Source organism: Artibeus jamaicensis, unplaced genomic scaffold (genome assembly GCF_021234435.1).
Source record: "Artibeus jamaicensis isolate MK-2021 breed Jamaican fruit bat unplaced genomic scaffold, CSHL_Jam_final contig_956, whole genome shotgun sequence".
NCBI classification, from domain to species: Eukaryota; Metazoa; Chordata; class Mammalia; order Chiroptera; family Phyllostomidae; genus Artibeus; species Artibeus jamaicensis.
The window spans coordinates 1976564-1994466 of NW_026522021.1; the positions used below are offsets into that span (position 1 = coordinate 1976564).

The following is a 17903-nucleotide window of genomic DNA, read 5'->3' on the forward strand; positions in this document are numbered from 1 at the left end:
AATAAAAGCTAAAAAAGGCATCCAAAAGTAGACTGCCTTCCTGGGTCAGTAACATCACTGCAGGTATGAAGGGCAATCTATTATGGTGGAAGAAAGGGCTAGATTTACTATGAAAGCTTAGCATATCTCCCAGAGTCTAACACATAGTCTTAGTGTTAGACTCTTATGTATGCTGGGGGAGAGGGAAGGGGGAGAGTGATATATATGAGGAGAAACAGGGGTTGAGGTTGTGTCTGTCTAGGTAGGGGCAGATCTGCACCAAGAAATCCAACAAGTAGCTGGCTCTTCCATGGGCTCAAAGGAATCCAGTCCAGGTCAGCCAGCCGAGCTGCACAGTATTACAGACTTGGTTTACTGGGCTAACAGACCCATCTAATCAAACTTTCTCATGGTGACTAGTAAACAGCTGGTTTAGGTTACCTAGGATTAAATTTTTAAATATTTTTATTTTATTTTTAGAGAGAGCAGAAGGGAGACAGGGAAAGAAACTGGTGCTAGAGAAACGACAGTCAATCGGTTGTCTCTGGCACGCCCCCAACTGGGGACCTGGCCCAAAACCCAGGCATGTGCCCTGACTGGGAATCGAACCCACGACCTTTTGGTGTAGGCCGGCACTCAATCCATTGAGTCACACCAGCCAGGACTAGGATGAAATTTTAATAGTTCAATAGTTTAGGAATGTCAATATCTGAGATGTGATTTATGAGTGCATAGACAACTACTAACATACTAAGGTGGACTTACTTAAGTCCTCAGGTCATCTAAAAGGATGTTAGATCTCTGCAGACAGAAAAAGCATAGTCAGTTTCCTTTCATTTCTGGGTCCCCTTTATTCACTCCATTTCACCTCAGGAGGCAGAGGGGGAGAACAGAAAAAGCGCGCCGTAAAAGCCGATGCAGTGGGAAGCCTGGGCTCTACTGCAAGCTGTCAGCACCTTGCTGTTTGCTCCTGCCAACTCATCCACTTCCCTCTGCCTCAATTTCCACACTTGTAGAGGACTTCTAGATGAGAAACGGTCCCTTCTAGGCTAATCCCCCGGTCTAGTCAACACAATTCCTGCCCCAGCGCGCTCCTCTGGCTGGGCTGGTAGGCCGGGTGGCAGCTCTTGAAGTTTTCGCGGGCTTCTGGAACCCTCCTTCCAAAAGTTGAGCCGGTCATCTTAGGCTCTGGGAAGCCGCCCGCCGGGTCTCCGCTGATCATTGCAGAGCCTCAGCCTTTGCAGTCGGAATGGCCTCCGTGGAACGAGCCCCTGGTGCACGGGTCTCGGCGTTGCCCAGCACTCCCCGGTCTACCTCACACCCTCAAAGCTGGCTCGCTCCTTAAAACACATTTCGCACACACTACTGTCCCTGCAGTGCTTCCAACCGAAACGTGCGCAGCGATCACTGTCTTTACTTTAGTCTCAAAGTTGTAGCTCACGCACCTCCTCCTTAGCGAAGGGGCCACCTTCTCTCCCATGCTATTGGTAGATAGATCCGTCCTTCAGAGAAGGGGTCGGGCCAGGTTCCCTTCAGAGAATCTAATTGGCTTTCTTGGCAGTCACTCGCCTGTATCTGGCTTGCGATTGGTCTTCATTAGAAGAGGACTAGGCGCCCGGGCCTTGTGATCTCTGCCCCTATCCCTTCTAGTTGAGCGCTAGCGTCCCCGCCTCCTGATTGGACCTGATTGGTTCTATCTCCAGCTCTAAATAGTGTGATTGGATGTGGCTGCACGGGGCTAGCCAGGTTGAAGCGTCGGCCGTTGGCGAGAGCCCCATTCTAGTCCTCCTCCTTTCTCTCGCCTCACTCCAGCGCCTGAGTCTCCACCCCCTGGCGGGTTCTGATCAGCCACTTCCTACGCGTCTAGGGACCGCGATTGGTCCACCTGGTATCTGGGCCCACTTCCTCCCCCTTGAAGTCACTACGGCGGCTCCAAGGAGGGGTGGGGGGGGGAAGAAGGGACGGCCGGTGCCGTCAGTCAGGCAGCGGTAGCCGCCGGGAGCGGATGGCGGCAGCGGTAGCGGCCCCACTCGCCTCGGGGGGTGAGGAGGCGGCGGCCACGAACTCAGTTCCAGGATCTCCGGGTCTGCCTGGGAGCCGCAGTGCAGAGCGGGCCCTCGAGGAGGCCGTGGCTACCGGGACCCTGAACCTGTCTAACCGGCGCTTGAAGCACTTCCCCCGGGGCGCGGCCCGCAACTACGATCTGTCAGACATCACCCAGGCTGGTGAGTGCACCCGGCCTAGAGCCCTGATGAGACCCTCATTTGCATAGCCCCTCCCCGTCGCCTGCTACTCCCGGGGAGGGAGAGTCTGGCCCTTCACCTGGCAGTCGGTGTTCTTTACTCTGATGATTTGCATAAGCCTGCTACTGCCCTCTCCCCACCTTAAGAACTACTAGACAATGACTGCGTTTCTCGTGCTGGTAAGCCCCGAATTCCTGGCCGAATGTTGTGAGCTGCCCGCCCTTCTCTTCTCTTTATTTGCATATTGGCGCACCTGTAGAATGGTCCCGCCCCTCACCTGGTTGGCTTATTTGCATGGCTTCTTCCATCTCAGTTCTGATTGTTCCATAAAGCAGCCCCCGTGAACCCCTCTAATGACTCCTTTCTCTTCTTCCACTTCGTCGCAACTTTCCCCGTTCCACCGAGATCCCAGAAGACTTAGGACGCCTTTCCCATGGGTTTGTCCTTAACAACCTGTTGTTCTGCTTATTTTGCTTGTAGTCCCGCCCCGTAAGGTCCCCGGCCCTCTCCTCTCTTTGCCCAGCCAGCCTATGGGAAAGAAGCAAATCTTCCACCTCCCCTCTTTTCTCCCCAACTCTTCCGTCCATTATTCCTGACCCTCTTATCTGAGACTCCTCCTCCTTCCTGCGTGTGTGAGGTCACTGTGGAGCCCGTGACCTCATAGGGACCCTAGAATTCCCACTTCTGTTTCTGCTTTCCCCAGGGGAAGAGACTTGAGGCAGTTGCTAGAAGGAAGGAAATCTTATCTTCTTGCTAGGAGTGCTGGAAACTTAGACTGACGATCCTTCCACTCCCCCACCCGCAGGATCCTTCTAATCATGCTTCCTCCTCCCTGGTGTCTGTTGATGGTGGGGTTTGGGGGACTCTACTGTGACAGGTGAGTCAGGCCTCAGCTGCTCTGGAGACAACCTATGACCTTGGGCTGGCAGCTGTATGTGTACGTGTGGCGGGGTGGATAGGAAGAAGGGAGGAGGACTGCATTCCCAAAGCCCCACCCCAGCCTAGCCCAGGGTGGGACTAGGGGTTGGCTCAGTGTCCTCCTCATTGTTGACACTGCCCTGGGACTGCATTTCTCCCCTAGCAGGTGCCTGCTTACCTGCAAACACTCAAATGGGCACAGACACACTCTCTTACCCCACTATCCTGGTTAGAACCAGTTTTAACTTTACCACTTTTCTTGAATTTCTGAGTAAATGAACTTGACCACTCTGCAGTCAGTGAGTTCAGGGAATGAATGGGTGAACCCCAGGAGCCATCCTCTCTGTCTCCCCGAGCTGCCTATCCCCCAAGCTCCAGATTGACCTCAGCAGCTGTGTGACACTCGGTGTCTGTTCTCTTTCCCCTCCCCCTTGCTTGTTTTTTGACAAAGACCAAATGTTATTCTTTACTTCCTTAGGGCTCTGTCTCTGAGTGGACTCCTGGGGAAAACTACCAAGAACTCCCTGATCTTCCCAGCTCTCCCCCCTCCCCCCTCCCCCCCTAGCATTCCGGCTCAGGGTGCAGCCAGCTCTCTCCTCTGAGAGAGCTTGTGTAGCGAAGCAGGAAAATTCCTGCTTTCCGACAACCCCTTTCTGCCCTGGTCTCCGCGTGGGAATCCTCAGTCCTTTCAGGACCCAGGTTGGAGGCCAGGTGGGATCTATCTTGTCCAGAACTCTCGTCTCTGTCCCCTCTCCTCAAGCAGGGTGCTTATAGCTTAGGGCAGAAAGGGGAAGTGACAAAAACACAGTCAGTGTTGCTGGTACCCTGCCCTCCAACACCTCCTTGCCTTCCAACCCAGACTAACAGCATCACCATTCTGCTGCCAGAATCATTTTGAACCGTCTTCTCCTGCTTTCCCAGTAATTTCTGAACCAGTGTTTTCCATGCATGTTTCCTATGGCACAGGTCCCTCTCAGCCCTTGGACTGTATTCCTGGTGCCTGATAGTACGATGACTCCTGAGATGGGAGGAGGGGCCGCCCTCACAAAGGAGAAGTGTAGCTCATTCTCTCACAGACCACATCCTGTGCCTCCTGTGCCCTGCCTCCTCCTGCTTGGGCTCCCTTCCGCTCCTAGCTTTTGCCCCTCGCCACCTGCTTACCCCATTATAAATTGTTCTCCTCCCCACTCATCCATACATATGTACGTGCACACATTTGGTGGATGCAGAGCAAGTGGGCAGGTGGAGGATGAGAGTAGGAAGACTGCATCTGGTCCTCCCACCCTCTCCGGAGCTGTCTTCTCCTGTGACAGGTCTGTGTGCACCAGGGTTGGGAGCAGCAAGGGAGAGAACAATCCCTGGGGTATCAGACTGTCATCTCTGGCAAACACAGGGCCCACTAGAGTCAGTACCTGACAGATTGTTTCTATTTCATTTCCTGTCACAAGACCCATTTCCTTGGAGGATATGCCCCAGCTTCTCCTCCCCTCAGCTTTTGCTCATTCCTCCCTTGGGAGGGCCATCTAAGAAGCTCACCCAAGGACTGCTGCCTAGGACTTCCCCCAGAAGGCCCCAGGCTCCTCCCAGTACAGGCCAAGCAGAAGAAACATAAACCCAGGCATAAAAGTCTAAGCAGTGAGTGCCTCCAGACTGGTGGGAACCCACATGCCTGGCTCTGCATTGAACTAGTAAGCCACCTCTTGAGTTAAGGAGTCAGTAATAGACTTTACCCTCCTTTCCACTAGTCTCTGTTCAACGCAAAGGTGGTGATTGCTTGAAGTCTGGGGCAGGAACAGAGGAAGTAGAGGAGGTCGGTGGAGCTACAAGAGGGTGAGGAAGAGCCAGTCCTGAAGAAGGTGTGCCTGGATGGGAGGGACCAGAGGACTCTAGCTCCCACCTCCAGCTTGGCTGACTTGCATTTCCTTCCTGGTCCTGGGGAGTCTGTTACTTCATAGACCCTTGGACCTGGCTTGCTAACCCCAGGGACTGGTGAAAAACTGTTGTGCAGTGTTGGGAGCCTCAGCTCTAGAGTCAGGCTTTAGTGACCTTTGGTTTTTCCCCTGGGTTGAAAACAGGTTGAGGTTGGGAGACAGGGCTCCCGAGGAAGGGTGGGCTTTCTCAGTGGTTTCCTCAAGAGGTTGTCCATCTTTTTACCTTGAGCCTCCCAACTCTATCACCTTGCTGTTTTCTTTGGAGCACTAGCACTTTCCTAAGACCATTGTCTTCCACCTCTCCTGGCATCAAAGAGTAACAGGAACCACAAGAGTTACCGAATCCAGACACCCTTTCATGTTAGCCCTTCGTTTATTTGTTTGAAGACAGCATTCGTGGCTTGTCCCACCCCCTTCCCCAAGTTTGGGCATCTCCAGCCCAGTGACCCTAAGGCCTTTGCCTTCCCTTTGCCATTCTAGTCTTGCGTGGAATGTGCTCCAGTTTGCAGAAGACTTTGTTCTCTTTCCAGGTAGCCCATGTTTATAAGCCTGACTCTTCAGGTCTGGGGAGGTAGAGGGCTGGGCATGTGGCTCTGGAGAAGTTCAAGGTCTTCCTTTCCAGGCTGGACATCTCCATAGTTCTCCCCTGACTCTTGCTTCCCTTAGACCTGTCCCGCAACCGGTTCCCTGAGGTGCCAGAGGCAGCGTGCCAGCTGGTGTCCCTGGAGGGCCTGAGCCTGTACCACAATTGCCTGAGATGCCTGAATCCAGCTTTGGGGAATCTCACAGCCCTCACCTACCTCAACCTCAGGTAGGGAGGCAGAACCAGGGAGGGTACAGCTTGTCCTTCTCAATTCCAAGCATCAGTGCACAGTACCCTGGGTGACCTTCCCAATGACCTTTAGAGGAGGGCCACACTGGGGTGCACTGCCCGGGGAGTGAGCTCACTGCCGCTCTTCCTTCTGCAGCCGAAACCAGTTGTCATCGCTGCCATCCTACATATGCCAGCTGCCCCTGCGGGTGCTCATCGTCAGCAACAACAAACTGGGAGCCCTGCCTCCTGACATCAGCACCTTGGGAAGCCTGCGACAACTTGTAAGAATGAGGAGGGGTAGGGCGAGAAGAATGACTGTAGAGCCGGGCACCAGGGGCTTTTTGAGGAAAGGCAGGAAGTGCCCTAGGAGAAAGTCTAGGACTAAAGGGGGTGGCCAGAGACAGGTTCTGGTGCTCCTGGTCTTGTGGCTCCTTTTGACTTTTTTCCTCATTCCAGGATGTGAGCAGCAATGAGTTGCAGTCCCTCCCCACAGAGCTGTGCAGCCTCCCTTCCCTGCGCGATCTCAATGTTCGGAGGAACCAGCTCAGCACCCTGCCTGATGGTGAGGAAAATGAAGAATTGGGCGAGGGGGAGGGGGAGGGGTGCGAAGAGAAAGACAGACTACCCTGGAGAAGAGAGGGAAAAGGAATCTTCACAGAAAACTCATGCTTAATTGCCCTGACCTGTGTGGCTCAGTTGGTCGGGTGTCATTTTGCAAAGCGAAAGGCTGCTGATACGATTCCCAGTCAGGGCACATGCCTGGGTTGCGGGTTAGGTCCCCAGACTGACAGGGCAGGTATGAGAGGCAACCAGTTGATGTTTTCTTCTCATGTCAGTGTTTCCCTCCCCTTCCTTCTCCTTCCATTGCCTTCTCTCTAAAAACAAATAAATATAATCTTAAAAAAATATGCTTAATTGACCAGGGTTTTTTGCATTGTATGAAACAGACCCTAAATTATTTTATTTGCTCTTGACCAGCAACCCACTGAGGCTGGCAAGGCTTGTGTTATTAGCTCTATTTTACAAATGTGGGGAAAGACACACATAGGGGAGTAGGTGAATGCAGTGGCACTCTGTAGGATCTTAAGGACAGAGGGAGCCTTCAAGGTTACCCAAGGTCACCACTCTCCCCAGCAGCAGCTGTCTGTTACCTGAGTCAGCTGATGCCCTGCGTCTCCTCCCCAGAGAATCTGAATCAGTGGGGCCACATGCTGGAGCCCAAACAGCTCTGTTTTAATGAGCTAATTGTGATGCACCCCAGCATTTGATAGCCTCTGCTCCAAAGCAGCCACACCTCCTTTTATTCATCCGGGCATTGTTTTGTGTATTAAGTGGGGACTTGTGCTTTAGGTGGGGACCAGGTAAATCTGGGGCTCAGATCTGGGGCCATCTCTGAAAATTTAATGGCTTAATTAAATTTAATAGGAGGGACAAGCAGAAGGATACTTAGAGAGCTACGGAGCTAGAAGGAGGAGCTAGAAGGAAGCGCGGGGCTCTGCTTGGGGGACCTGAAGAAGGTTTCCCCCCAGAGGTGAAACAGGAGCTGACCTTTGAAGGAGAGTTCATCCTGTGCCTCCCAGGCAGAGGAAACCCCATGTGCAAATCATGTGGGTGGGAGGGAGCTCGGTCCAGCGTGAATCTGGTTAGAAAGGCAAGCCAGGGCTAGGTAGAAAGGACCTGTGCCATGCTAACCTTGGTTCTGAGGAACAAGAAACAGGAGTCAGGTGGTAATGCGTTTTCTCCGGGCTCCCCCTTATTCCTACCCTGGCCCTCTTCTGAGTCAGTAGGTGTACAAATAAGCATTTGATCAGGGCTCTCTCTGGGCCATAAAAGAGACCCCAGCAAAATGTCCTGGGGACACAAAGGAAGGAGCAATGAATTCCAATGTAGTGTCTGGAAAGATAGCATGGAGGAGGTGGTGGGCAGCACTTTGAAAGAGGCATGGACAGAACAGTGGCACTCTCCTAGTTGTGCAGAAGCCGAGGGGTGAGAGGACTGTCTGAAGTGGTATGAGGATGGGCGGTGAGGTAGGAATCATGGACACCTTGACTGTGCTCAGCCAGGCAGCAGTGATTTTTATTCTGTGTCTCGGGCCACCACGAATACATCAGTGCTTTTTTGAGAACTAGGCAAAGGTACCCTTCCCTACCTGTGGGCAAGCAGAGTCTCACCCAGGGGCAGGGCTTGGCTAGCAAAGTGCAGGTGGGATCACAGCCCCTCCTGCCTGGGTGCCATCGAGTGGGGCACAGCCCACTTACCTTCAGCAGCCCCAGCTGCAAGTTATGGAAAGTTTTTGAGCAACGTGATACCAGTTTGTTTTGGGGCTTGTGATGGTTGCTTGAGAATGAAGGAGTGGTTGGACTAGGAAGTGGGTGGGGAGAAGAAGTGGAGGAAGCACCTAGGAGGGGCAGAAGCTGAAGTGGACAGGCCTGATGGGGGAGAGGGGGCCTGAAGGTGGGCGATATCTGAGTGGGGAGAGGAGCAGGGAGGCTATTCCTGCAGAGTAACCTCAGTCAGCCAGGGCAGAAGCTGTGGTGGGCCCAGGGGTGACTAGTTGGCCAGAGCAGAGGGTAGAGAAAGTGAGCACAGGATCCCACCTTGTGAACATACTCCCGACTCTTCCCTCACCCACTCCCAGAGCTGGGGGACCTTCCTCTTGTCCGCCTGGATTTCTCCTGTAACCGCATCTCCCGCATCCCAGTCTCCTTCTGCCGCCTCAGGCACCTGCAAGTCATTCTGTTGGACAGCAACCCCCTGCAAAGCCCGCCTGCCCAGGTGAGAGGTGGGCCTGGGGTGGACCCTGGGTACAGGGCTGAGATTGGGCAGGAGTGGGCAGTGGGTCCCTTTGATAGCCAAGCAGGATCTTCCCCCTAACTCCTCTCATGCTTTTTACACTTAGATCTGCCTGAAGGGGAAACTTCACATCTTCAAGTACTTGTCAACAGAGGCTGGGCGGCGTGGGGGTGCTGCACTGGGGGACCTGGCCCCTTCGCGCCCCCCGAGTTTTAGTCCCTGGTAAAGAAGGGCATGGGAAGGAAGGAAGCCCCTGAATTCCTAATGCTAATTCCTGGCACCAGGGTCCCCATGGTTTTCAGAGGGAGGGTGTGGGGGGTTGCTGCCCAGTATAGGACTGACCGGCTCTCCCTGGCTGGCCCCAGCCCAGCTGAGGACTTATTTCCGGGACGTCGATATGATGGCGGACTGGACTCAGGCTTCCACAGCGTGGACAGTGGTAGCAAGAGGTGGTCTGGAAATGAGGTAAGTGTCCCTTTCCAAGGGACATTGGCAGTGTCAGCTCTGGGGGAGAACATCTGAGCCTGGGGCCTTGGCCTTTTACTTCTGAATCTCAGAGTGACAGGTGGTGGCTGGAGCTGTCTTCTTCCTTCCCTCACCCAAGTGTCCTGAGGAAGGGCTGTCTCAGCGGCAGACCCCATGGCTCTGCACTCACGAGCCCCCCAGCACTACAGAGAAACCATCTTCCATCTTTACATTTCTGCATTTACAGTCAACAGATGAGTTTTCGGAGTTGTCATTCCGAATCTCAGAGCTGGCCCGGGAGCCTCGGGGGTCCAGGGAGCGGAAGGAGGATGTCTGTGGTGAGTGGTCAGGGGGCCCTGGGGCTGAGAGGGGTGGAGCAGCCTGAAGGCGCCACTCTGTGTGCTGACATGTCCTGCCTCGCCAGCTGATGGAGACCCCGAGCAGATTGACTTCATTGACAGCCACGTGCCTGGGGAGGATGAAGAGCGAGGTGCTGCCAAGGTGAGGGGCTGGCCCTTGTCTGTGTGTCCATCTGCTGTGGGAGGAGAGCTGGAGGGAGGGGCCGCTGTAGGCTTGGAGACCAGGTACTCCCTCAGCCCCTCTGCTGTTCTTTCTCCAGGAGCAGCGGCCACCAGAATTAAGCCCTGTGGCAGGGGACGGGGAGAGGGGACCAAGCAGCAGGTACCAGAGGCACCAGAGCCAGCATTTCCTCCCTTTGCTCCATCTCCCTACACCCTCTCTCCTCTTCCCTGACCTGCTCTACCCCTTGCATCCTGCCTTTGCCCCTCAGAAGGGAAGAGCTGGCTGGGGAGGAGCGGCGGCGCCCAGATACTTTGCAGTTGTGGCAGGAGCGTGAGCGGCGGCAGCAGCAGCAGCAGCAGCAGCAGCAGCAGAGTGGATTGTGGGGAGCCCCCAGGAAGGACAGGAGCGAGCCCAGCAAGTGAGTGGAAATGAGCCCTCCTGAGCTACTCTGCCCCCTTGGGGTTGGCAGCCCCCTGCCTGACTTTGCTGGCCTCGCATCTCCTTCATTTTCTAGTTTTCTGAAGCTGGGGGTCAGGGCTGCTGGTGGAGGTGCTGCTGCCTCGTCCACACAAGCCTCCTACAAGTATGTGTCCTACCAGACTCCACCGCCGCGAGCCTCTCCCTGCGCACCTTCCCGCTGACCATCCCCTCCGTTGCCCTTTCTCTCTCCTCAGCGGCGTGCCCAAGTCCAGTGCTGCCCAAGCGGGAGCTTCAGGGGCACAGGGAGCTTCTTCCCCTGCCTCAGCCCCCACCTCCCAGGAGCACCTTCCTATAGCTGGACCAGGTGTGATGGGGGCTTTGGGAAGAATATGGGGGCTTATGTAGGTGAGGGGTGGCCTGATGGAAGAGTGGGACAATGAAGGGATATCTTTTCACCTGCCTCTGGCCCTCCAGTGACAGCACCTGTTCCCCGGCCACTTGGCTCTATCCAGAGACCAAACAGCTTCCTCTTCCGTTCTTCCTCTCAGAGTGGTTCAGGTGGGTCTCCCCGTCCCAGTATTAACCCAGCAACCACCCAGTACTCACCCCTGGGCTGCAGTCACCACTTCTGGCCTGGGAATTCTGTGGTCAATTGTCCCTTTATGTTGAAAATCCCGTAAGCCACAGAGACAGGAGCTGTGGGTGCCAGACACTGCAGCCCAGACAGTCAGTGGGTGGTAGTGGAGACAGCTCACACATCCTCCTTTTCTCCAGGTCCCTCTTCACCAGATTCTGTCTTGAGACCTCGGCGATTGACCCCACCTCTGGACGAGAAGGAACTGACAGCTCAATTGCGTCAGGTGAGAGAGATGGGATCTGTGTGGGTGGGGCCTGGACTCGGTAGGACACCTCCTGGAGTTCCCTGGCATTCCTCATCCATCATCTCTACATCCTGGTGCTTTGGCTGAGGGTGGGGGAGGCAGATTGGAGTTCTCTGCTGGCTCTGCTATCTCCACCTCTCACCCCCTACCCCCACTTCTTTACCTGCCTTGCAGGTCCTTGAGTCGCAGCTGCAGCGGCCCCTGCCTGAGGACCTGACAGAGGCTCTGGCCAATGGTGTCATCCTCTGTCAGCTAGCCAACCAGCTGAGGCCCCGCTCTGTGCCCTTCATTCATGTGCCCTCACCTGCTGTGGTTAGTTGGTGTCCCAGATGGGAAGTAGGGAATGGAACAGGGGACTCCTACGGCCCCTCACTCTCTTCTCTTTTTCCTTTCTTACACATCCCCAGCCAAAACTCAGTACCCTCAAGTCTCGGAAGAATGTGGAGAGTTTCTTAGAAGCCTGTCGAAAAATGGGGGTGCCTGAGGTATGGGGGGTTGGTCTTTTCTATACAGAGTGGTGGCTTCCTGGGCTTAGTTGAGCCCTTTGCTGGGATGGCAGGGTTCCATTCACAGGCTGCGTCTGCTCCCCAGAAAGAAGCCCCTGTCCTGCATGCCTCCCCTCCCTGCATGCCCCCCCTCCCTGCACTCTGCATGTTGGTGTGGCTCTGGCCCTGGCATGTAAGGGCAGGGGGTGGAAAGGATTGTCTAGCTGCTACTGCTGACATCTGCCTTTGTCCTTGTCCATCTGTCCTACTCTCCCTTCCCAGGCCGACCTGTGCTCGCCCTCGGATCTCCTCCAGGGCACCGTCCGGGGGCTGTGGACCACCCTGGAGGCCGTGAAGTGGGTGGGGGGCAGGGCACCCCCACCTCTCTGGCCCCCCTCTGGTCTGGGTGGCTTCATCCTCTTCTACGTGGTCCTCATGCTGCTGCTCTATGTCATCTACACTCGGCTCCTGGGTTCCTAGGACCTGAAGTCTGCCCTCCACCACCACCTCGCCCCGTTTCTATTTATAAGACTCCTGTACAACCCCGTGCCCACCGGTGGTGCCTTCAGCCCCTACCAAAGACACTAGTGAACCCCCATCCCCTCACAGACACTGACCTCAGAGGCCCCACTCTGGATCCCCCAGACCCTGGGTCCCCAGCCTCTGGCTGTCCTCCTGTAGCCCTTCCCCTCCCAGTGCTGATGGTTACTCCATGCCCTCTCCCACCCAGCCCTGCCCTCTGCTCCCCCAGAGGGTGTGGGTCTTAACCTCCCTGTCTTCACTCTCCACCCCCAACCCCTACCCCAGATATAGGGGACTAAATTATCTATATTTTGTAGAGAGAACTCTATATTTGTAGGAGATGCAGGACCTAGGCTGGGTCCCTGTTTCTTGTATAAATGTACAGACCGTGGCTGCCTGTGTCTGTGTGTTTGCGTCTGCTCCTCCCGTGGCCAGGCCCAGTCCTGGCCGTGCTCATGGGGCTCTGTGTGCCAACCTGCCTACTCCAGCGCTTCCCTTTGGAAATGGTAGGTCTTCCCTCCACCCTGAGCCTCAGCCCCTGTGTCATCTTTGTTTTGTTATCTACTGGCAGCTTCCTTGCATCTCATTTGTCCCCAAGCCATGTCCAGGGTGCTCCTGACCTTCGCCTCCTACATTGTGAAGCCTGTCAGCTCCCTTTGACCAGGCTCCTTTAGGGTGTTTCCAACCCTGCCCCCTGCCAAGGGCTGGGAAGCCCAGAGGTGAAGATGTAAAGGGGGACTTAATCTGGACCCCTCCCCCCCAGGAGTCCCTGTGCCAGCCCCATCACATCCTGGAAGAGGAGGGGGCTCCAGGAAGGGGCCTCCCCCACATCGCTGCTGTCGTCCACGCACTGCTGGAACAGTCTTAGGGGTTGAGGTAGGGGGACAGGGCCACGACCAGCCTTGGGACCCAGGAACAGAGGACCACCACGCCTGGGCTCTGCTCTCCAGCAAGGACTGGTGAGGGGCGGCCTCAGGCCTGGCCCTGTTCCTCAGGCACCCCTTACCTAAGAGGTTGGAAGCAGGCCTGCCCAGCAAGACACTGGATTCCTGTGGGTGTGGCTGGAGGATATGGGGTGAAGAGGAGGCACTGGGTGTTGTGTCAAGTGCAATAAAGAAGCCAGAAGGTCTTGAAGTTGCCACGTGTGCGTATGTGTGTGTGTGTGTGTGTGTGTGGTGTTTGTGAACGAAAGCGGGAAAGGGGTCCACTGCTGGGTTCCAATGTGACGTTCACTCAGTGCCACTCACATGGAGCTGAAAGCAGGCGGGGCTACGCCGACCCCACCAACAGGGGGCGCCCGCAGAACCCCCAGCGGGAGCAAGCCACGTCGCCCGGAAATGCGCCAAGCGTCAGCGTCTCTACGAGGCCGTGCGAAGTGGGCGGGCAACCTGTGTTCCTGTGGACCAGCAGAAGGGGCCTGGCTGGGGGCCAGGGAGGGGCAAGGCAGGTGGGGTGGGAGGCCTGAGCAGCAAGGGGCACAGAAGTGCATGCTTGCCCTTCCCTCCCTCAAGACACGGCATGTTGCCCTGGTCCTCTCCGCGGTGGGACGGGGGTAAGGAGCAGGCGCCTGAGGAACAGGGCTCCTCACCATGCAGTGGCCCTGGCAAGGATTGGAACACTGGAGAGGAAGCCCCGGGGGGGCCAGGTACACCCCCACAGGACAGGTGAGGGGCATGCTGGAGGCACTCGAGGGAAATCCTACGAAGGTGGGGTCCCACCGTGTGAGGAAATCTCAGTGGTCCACACCAAACAATGGGTATGTTCAGTCTCCACTCACTAGGCACCTTTGGCCTTGCCATGGAAGTATTCACACCTGGAGGGGCAAGGGGGTAGGCTGTTACTGGGGCATCTCAGTACCTCCCCATCTTTCCCCTCCCAGCCCTCATTCCTGGTGCCCAGGGCCTTCTGGGACCCAGAGAGAAGAGCTGCTGGCCCCGTTCCCCTCAGGTCTGATGGCTGGGCAGTCCCCGGAAACCCCAGGTAGGTACTAGGCCTTGTCACCTCTACCCCTCAATACCCTTTCACTGACTCTTGAGCCTGTTTTTGTTTCTGTTTTGTTTTTTTAAGATTTTATTTTCAGACAGAGGAGGAGGGAGAGAGAGAGAGAGAGAGGGAGAGAAACATCAGTGTATGGCTGCCTCTCGTGCACCCCCTACTGGGCACCTGGCCTACAACCCAGGCATGCACCCTGACTGGGAATTGAACGTGTGATCTAGTTCACAGGCCGGTGCTCAATCCACTGAGCTACAGCAGCCAGAGTGAGCTAGTTTTAATTATGTCATACTTCCCCCCACCCCAGTTCCCCTTTTCCCTCAGATGGCCTGGGAGGTGGACCCCTCAAGGAGGACCCTACTGACACCATGGGACCCCAACTACAAGGCTAAAGCAGGACCTCAGCTGGCGTGGGTAAGTAGGGTGTACCTATGGCCCCAGCCACCGAGTGAGGCAAGGATGCTCTGGGAGGAGGCTGAATGGTGATCTTTTTTGTCCCTCCACAGGCACCCAGCTGTGCATCCGGTGCTTCCTTTTCGGGACGGACTTTGAGTCATCCCTCCTTTTGGCCACTGTATGATGCAGCCTTAGGCAGCGGCTGCAGGCCCCTGCCCACAACAGGACATCAGAGTGGTGAGCAGGTGCCCACGGATGCAGGTAACTTCCCCTGGTCCCCTCAGGCTGATGCTATGTGAACGCCTCAGGAACTGGTGCGGAGCTCCCTGTGATAGGAAGCCCACCCAGCCTTCATTCTAGCTCTTCTTCTCCCCAGGGTTCCCAGTGATGTGCGGTAGAGATGTCTTTCTTTCAGACCCTCTGCTGCCTGCTGGGCAGCGTGTTCCCCTGTACCTGTCTGAGGCCTCTCAGCAGGTGAGTACTCTTCCTGCCCTGGCCTCATCTCAGCCTTCATGCAGGGCTTGGGAGGAGATACTTCCCCCTCTTCTCTCCTCAGGTGATGGGCTCTCTGAAGCTGCAGCTCCCACCCCCCGTCATGTCGCCCTGGGTCCACCCGACCCAGTCACGTGGCAGCTCCACCACCTGGCTCAGTGGGCCTGAGCTGATTGCCCTTACTGGCCTCCTGCAGATGAGCCAGGAGGAGCCAAGACCTAGTTCCACTGGTTCCTCAGCAGCTCCCATGCCCCCTGCTGGTTCCCCAGACCCTGTCTCTGACCGTCCAGGCCCCACTGGTGGCCAGAGCTGTTCTCACTGCACTGACCCATCGCTTCCACAGACTCCAGACACTTGTTGCCCATAGCACCTCTGGGGACACAGTGGGCCCCTACTTTCTCATGCAGTTCTGTTGACAATAAAACAGTGTTTATTTGCAAATGGGCTCCTCGTGGTGGGTAACAGAATGGGATGCCCAGGCAGGGATGGGGTCTCTTCCTCCATGGCAGCTTTGGTTACCCTACCCTCAGATTCTCGTCACTCATTGGTCATCCCCTACAGTGGGGTGGAGGAATACATGGGTCTAAGACCTTTTCAGGCAGACCAAGAAAGGCACTTTTAATGAGGGTGTCCACAGTACAGTTCCCCAGACTGAGTATATAAGAAGCAAGGACTCCATCATCTCTGCCAGGCCTGGGAGAAGGGAGGATTGTGTGAGCATGTGGCTGGCATTGAGAGAGGCAAATTAGGAAGTAAGGGGGTGGCACATTACTTTTGGGGTATATTAGAGGTGAGTTACCTAGTGCTTTCACGCTTCATGTGCTGGGGTCCCAGAAGCTGAGCCTTGGAGCTGGGGGTTAGGTGTTTGGCTTGTTGGAGATACAGACAGGTACTGCAGGCGTGTGTAGGGTGGAAGGAACAGGTCCTCATGGGAGTCCTCGTCAGAGGCAGGGTGGTGGCCAAGGCTGACCTGAGACTCTGGATTGATGCTGCATAATTGTGCTGGGAAAAATAGAGGATTGGAGCTTTGGATGAGAAAGTCCAGAAGCTTGTAGGATTTTTTTGGAGGCGATGGTTCTAGAATTTTCTCTTTTAAAAGAACCCAACTTCTTGGGCAACCTCCTCCTGAACTTTCCCACAGTGAAGGGGGAGGAGCAGAGTAAACAGTTGACCCTAAAGGGCAGCTTAGCACCTCTGTAGTTCACATGTTCTAGGTGATGTCTGGGCCTTAGATGTGGGAATAGGTGGGAAGGCATTTCTGACTTTGCCATTTTTTTCTCCTTCCTCCACCTCACCATCCGTCAGCTAGACCTGGCGGGCTCTCACCCTTGCCTCCCTGAGGTTCTGGAACTCAGTTCAGGGGTAGCTGTGGCGTGGAGCACACTGGCCTTAGGAGTGCTGCCTCCTGTCTCCTGCCTCCTGAGGAAGGACCAGGTCCAGGTCAGTGTAGTTGAGGTGGCCATCTGGGGGGTCCGATATAGAGTTTCTAAGTAGTCCCGGGCCATGTCCTTAGTGCACATATACTCCCTGGCTCACTTGGACAGCATTTGCAAATAGGGCTGATTCCATGCTGGTCTCAAGCTCTCCCCAGTGCCCAATGAGGGTGGGCCCTGGACCCAGTGTTCAGGCTACCTGGTCCCTGGCTTGTAGGAATGGGGCAGGGAGCTCGAGGAAGAGGACCCTGGTGGGCGGGCAGTGCATGGGCACATAATCAGTGCCTTCCCAATCCTGGAGCAGCTGGTGGGGAGCAGCATTGGCAGCAGCAGGAAGGTGGTGGGGAGAAGGGTAGGAGGAGGTAGGAGAGGGTGTGCCATTACCAAGTATCCATTTGCTTCCCTCCTCACATGGGCTTGTAGTCACTTCCATCTCCCATGGGTATGTGGCTCCCTGCTCTAGCCTCTTGGGGAAAGAGTCTGCCATCCCCAGCATTCCAGGGTCTGGAGAGTGCTTCTTCATTTCTCTCACCCAGGCACTCCCCACAGCTCAGACATCTTGATTGGGCCCTCATGAGGTTGGGGACTGTGGGTCTGGAGTACCCCAGCCCTGCCATGGGCACCACCATCCCCAAGTCACTTCATGGCAGCTAGGACAGTCTCATGAATGCTTTGGGCCACCACTGGCATCCGACGCCTGTAGCCACAGCTCCCCAGAACCAGTGGGTGCCCAGGTGGCCATGTTCCAAGAAGGCTTCTGCATGGCTGCAGCAGGGCACACTGAAAAGCTACAGAAACAGGGCCAGCAGTGGCGGTGCCAGGGTGTCCCCGGAACCTCTGCCCCTCAGCTTCCACAGCAGGCTCAGTATCCCAAACTCAGTCATAAGGCAGTAGCTGCTGCTGCCCAGGGCTCATATCCACTCCAGCCCCTTGGGCCACAGTGTCACAGGCCAGACATCCTGAAATGAAGTGAGGATTCAGGTCCCAGGGTCCTCAAGGGAACTGGGACCAGGGAGGACAATTGATGGTTACAGGAGGCTCCTGGGCTGGGAGGTTGGAGTCACTGTGCTCCAAGAACTGGTTAAATGTAAACGCTTAATGTTTGAACTTGATATGGTGACCTAGGGGAGGGACAGGCTACAGATAGACCAAATCCAGAACCATCCAGCCCGGCCCCCAAACCCTCTCCACCCACTCCAGACTTGGGCCTCCTGAACCTCCAGCAGGGCATTGTACCATGCCTGCTGCTCCACCCCACTGGTTGCCACTGACCAGGCTGCCATCTAGTTTGTAGAGGATAGTCAGGTGGCACTACTGTGCATCCACGTGCTTGCTGATGGTGCACACACCCGCCAGGATCATGCTGAGCGTGAGCAAGGCTCCACATGTGAGAAACTTCTCATTCTGATAACACACCAGGTGTGGCGGGTCTGTACAGAGCACTAAGCAGCAGCGGCTCTGGCTCTTTAGCTTTCTCAGGTGGCCACAGAGCTACTGCGGACCCAGGCCTATATCTGCCAACTCAGGGACTCTGGTGTGGCTCTGCAGGGTCACCACCTCTGGGATTCACGGGCAATAAAGTGGCAGGAGGGGCTGAGAGGGCTGAGGAAAGGCCAG

The 17903-nt window shown here is 55.7% G+C and overlaps 2 protein-coding genes across 5 annotated transcripts; both read left to right on the forward strand.

Moving 5' to 3' along the window:
- The first annotated feature begins 1786 nt into the window (after nt 1-1786).
- Nucleotides 1787-13102, forward strand: LRCH4 (leucine rich repeats and calponin homology domain containing 4). Of its 3 annotated transcripts, none has more exons than XM_037134924.2 (18): nt 1787-2204; nt 5738-5882; nt 6040-6166; nt 6342-6447; nt 8524-8660; nt 8785-8900; nt 9044-9143; nt 9391-9481; nt 9568-9644; nt 9763-9824; nt 9934-10083; nt 10180-10248; nt 10340-10449; nt 10560-10643; nt 10860-10945; nt 11141-11278; nt 11374-11451; nt 11734-12364. In XM_037134924.2, exons 1-18 carry the CDS (start codon nt 1985-1987, stop codon nt 11929-11931), a joined length of 2094 nt encoding a protein of 697 aa, XP_036990819.2. In that variant the 5' UTR covers nt 1787-1984; the 3' UTR covers nt 11932-12364. The 3 variants fall into 3 exon arrangements, with proteins under 3 accessions (XP_036990819.2, XP_036990820.2, XP_036990821.2); XM_037134925.2 differs by lacking the exon at nt 11734-12364 and adding an exon at nt 12737-13102 and having other exon boundaries at nt 1789-2204; XM_037134926.2 differs by lacking the exon at nt 1787-2204 and adding an exon at nt 4356-4453.
- A 94-nt stretch (nt 13103-13196) lies between these two features.
- On the forward strand, nt 13197-15304 carry SAP25 (Sin3A associated protein 25). 2 transcript variants are annotated; one of them, XM_037134927.2, is made up of 5 exons: nt 13197-13953; nt 14273-14379; nt 14472-14622; nt 14738-14835; nt 14918-15304. In XM_037134927.2, exons 1-5 carry the CDS (start codon nt 13563-13565, stop codon nt 15218-15220), a joined length of 1050 nt encoding a protein of 349 aa, XP_036990822.2. In that variant the 5' UTR covers nt 13197-13562; the 3' UTR covers nt 15221-15304. The 2 variants fall into 2 exon arrangements, with proteins under 2 accessions (XP_036990822.2, XP_053511298.1); XM_053655323.1 differs by having other exon boundaries at nt 14290-14379; nt 14918-15303.
- Nucleotides 15305-17903: the final 2599 nt, after the last annotated feature.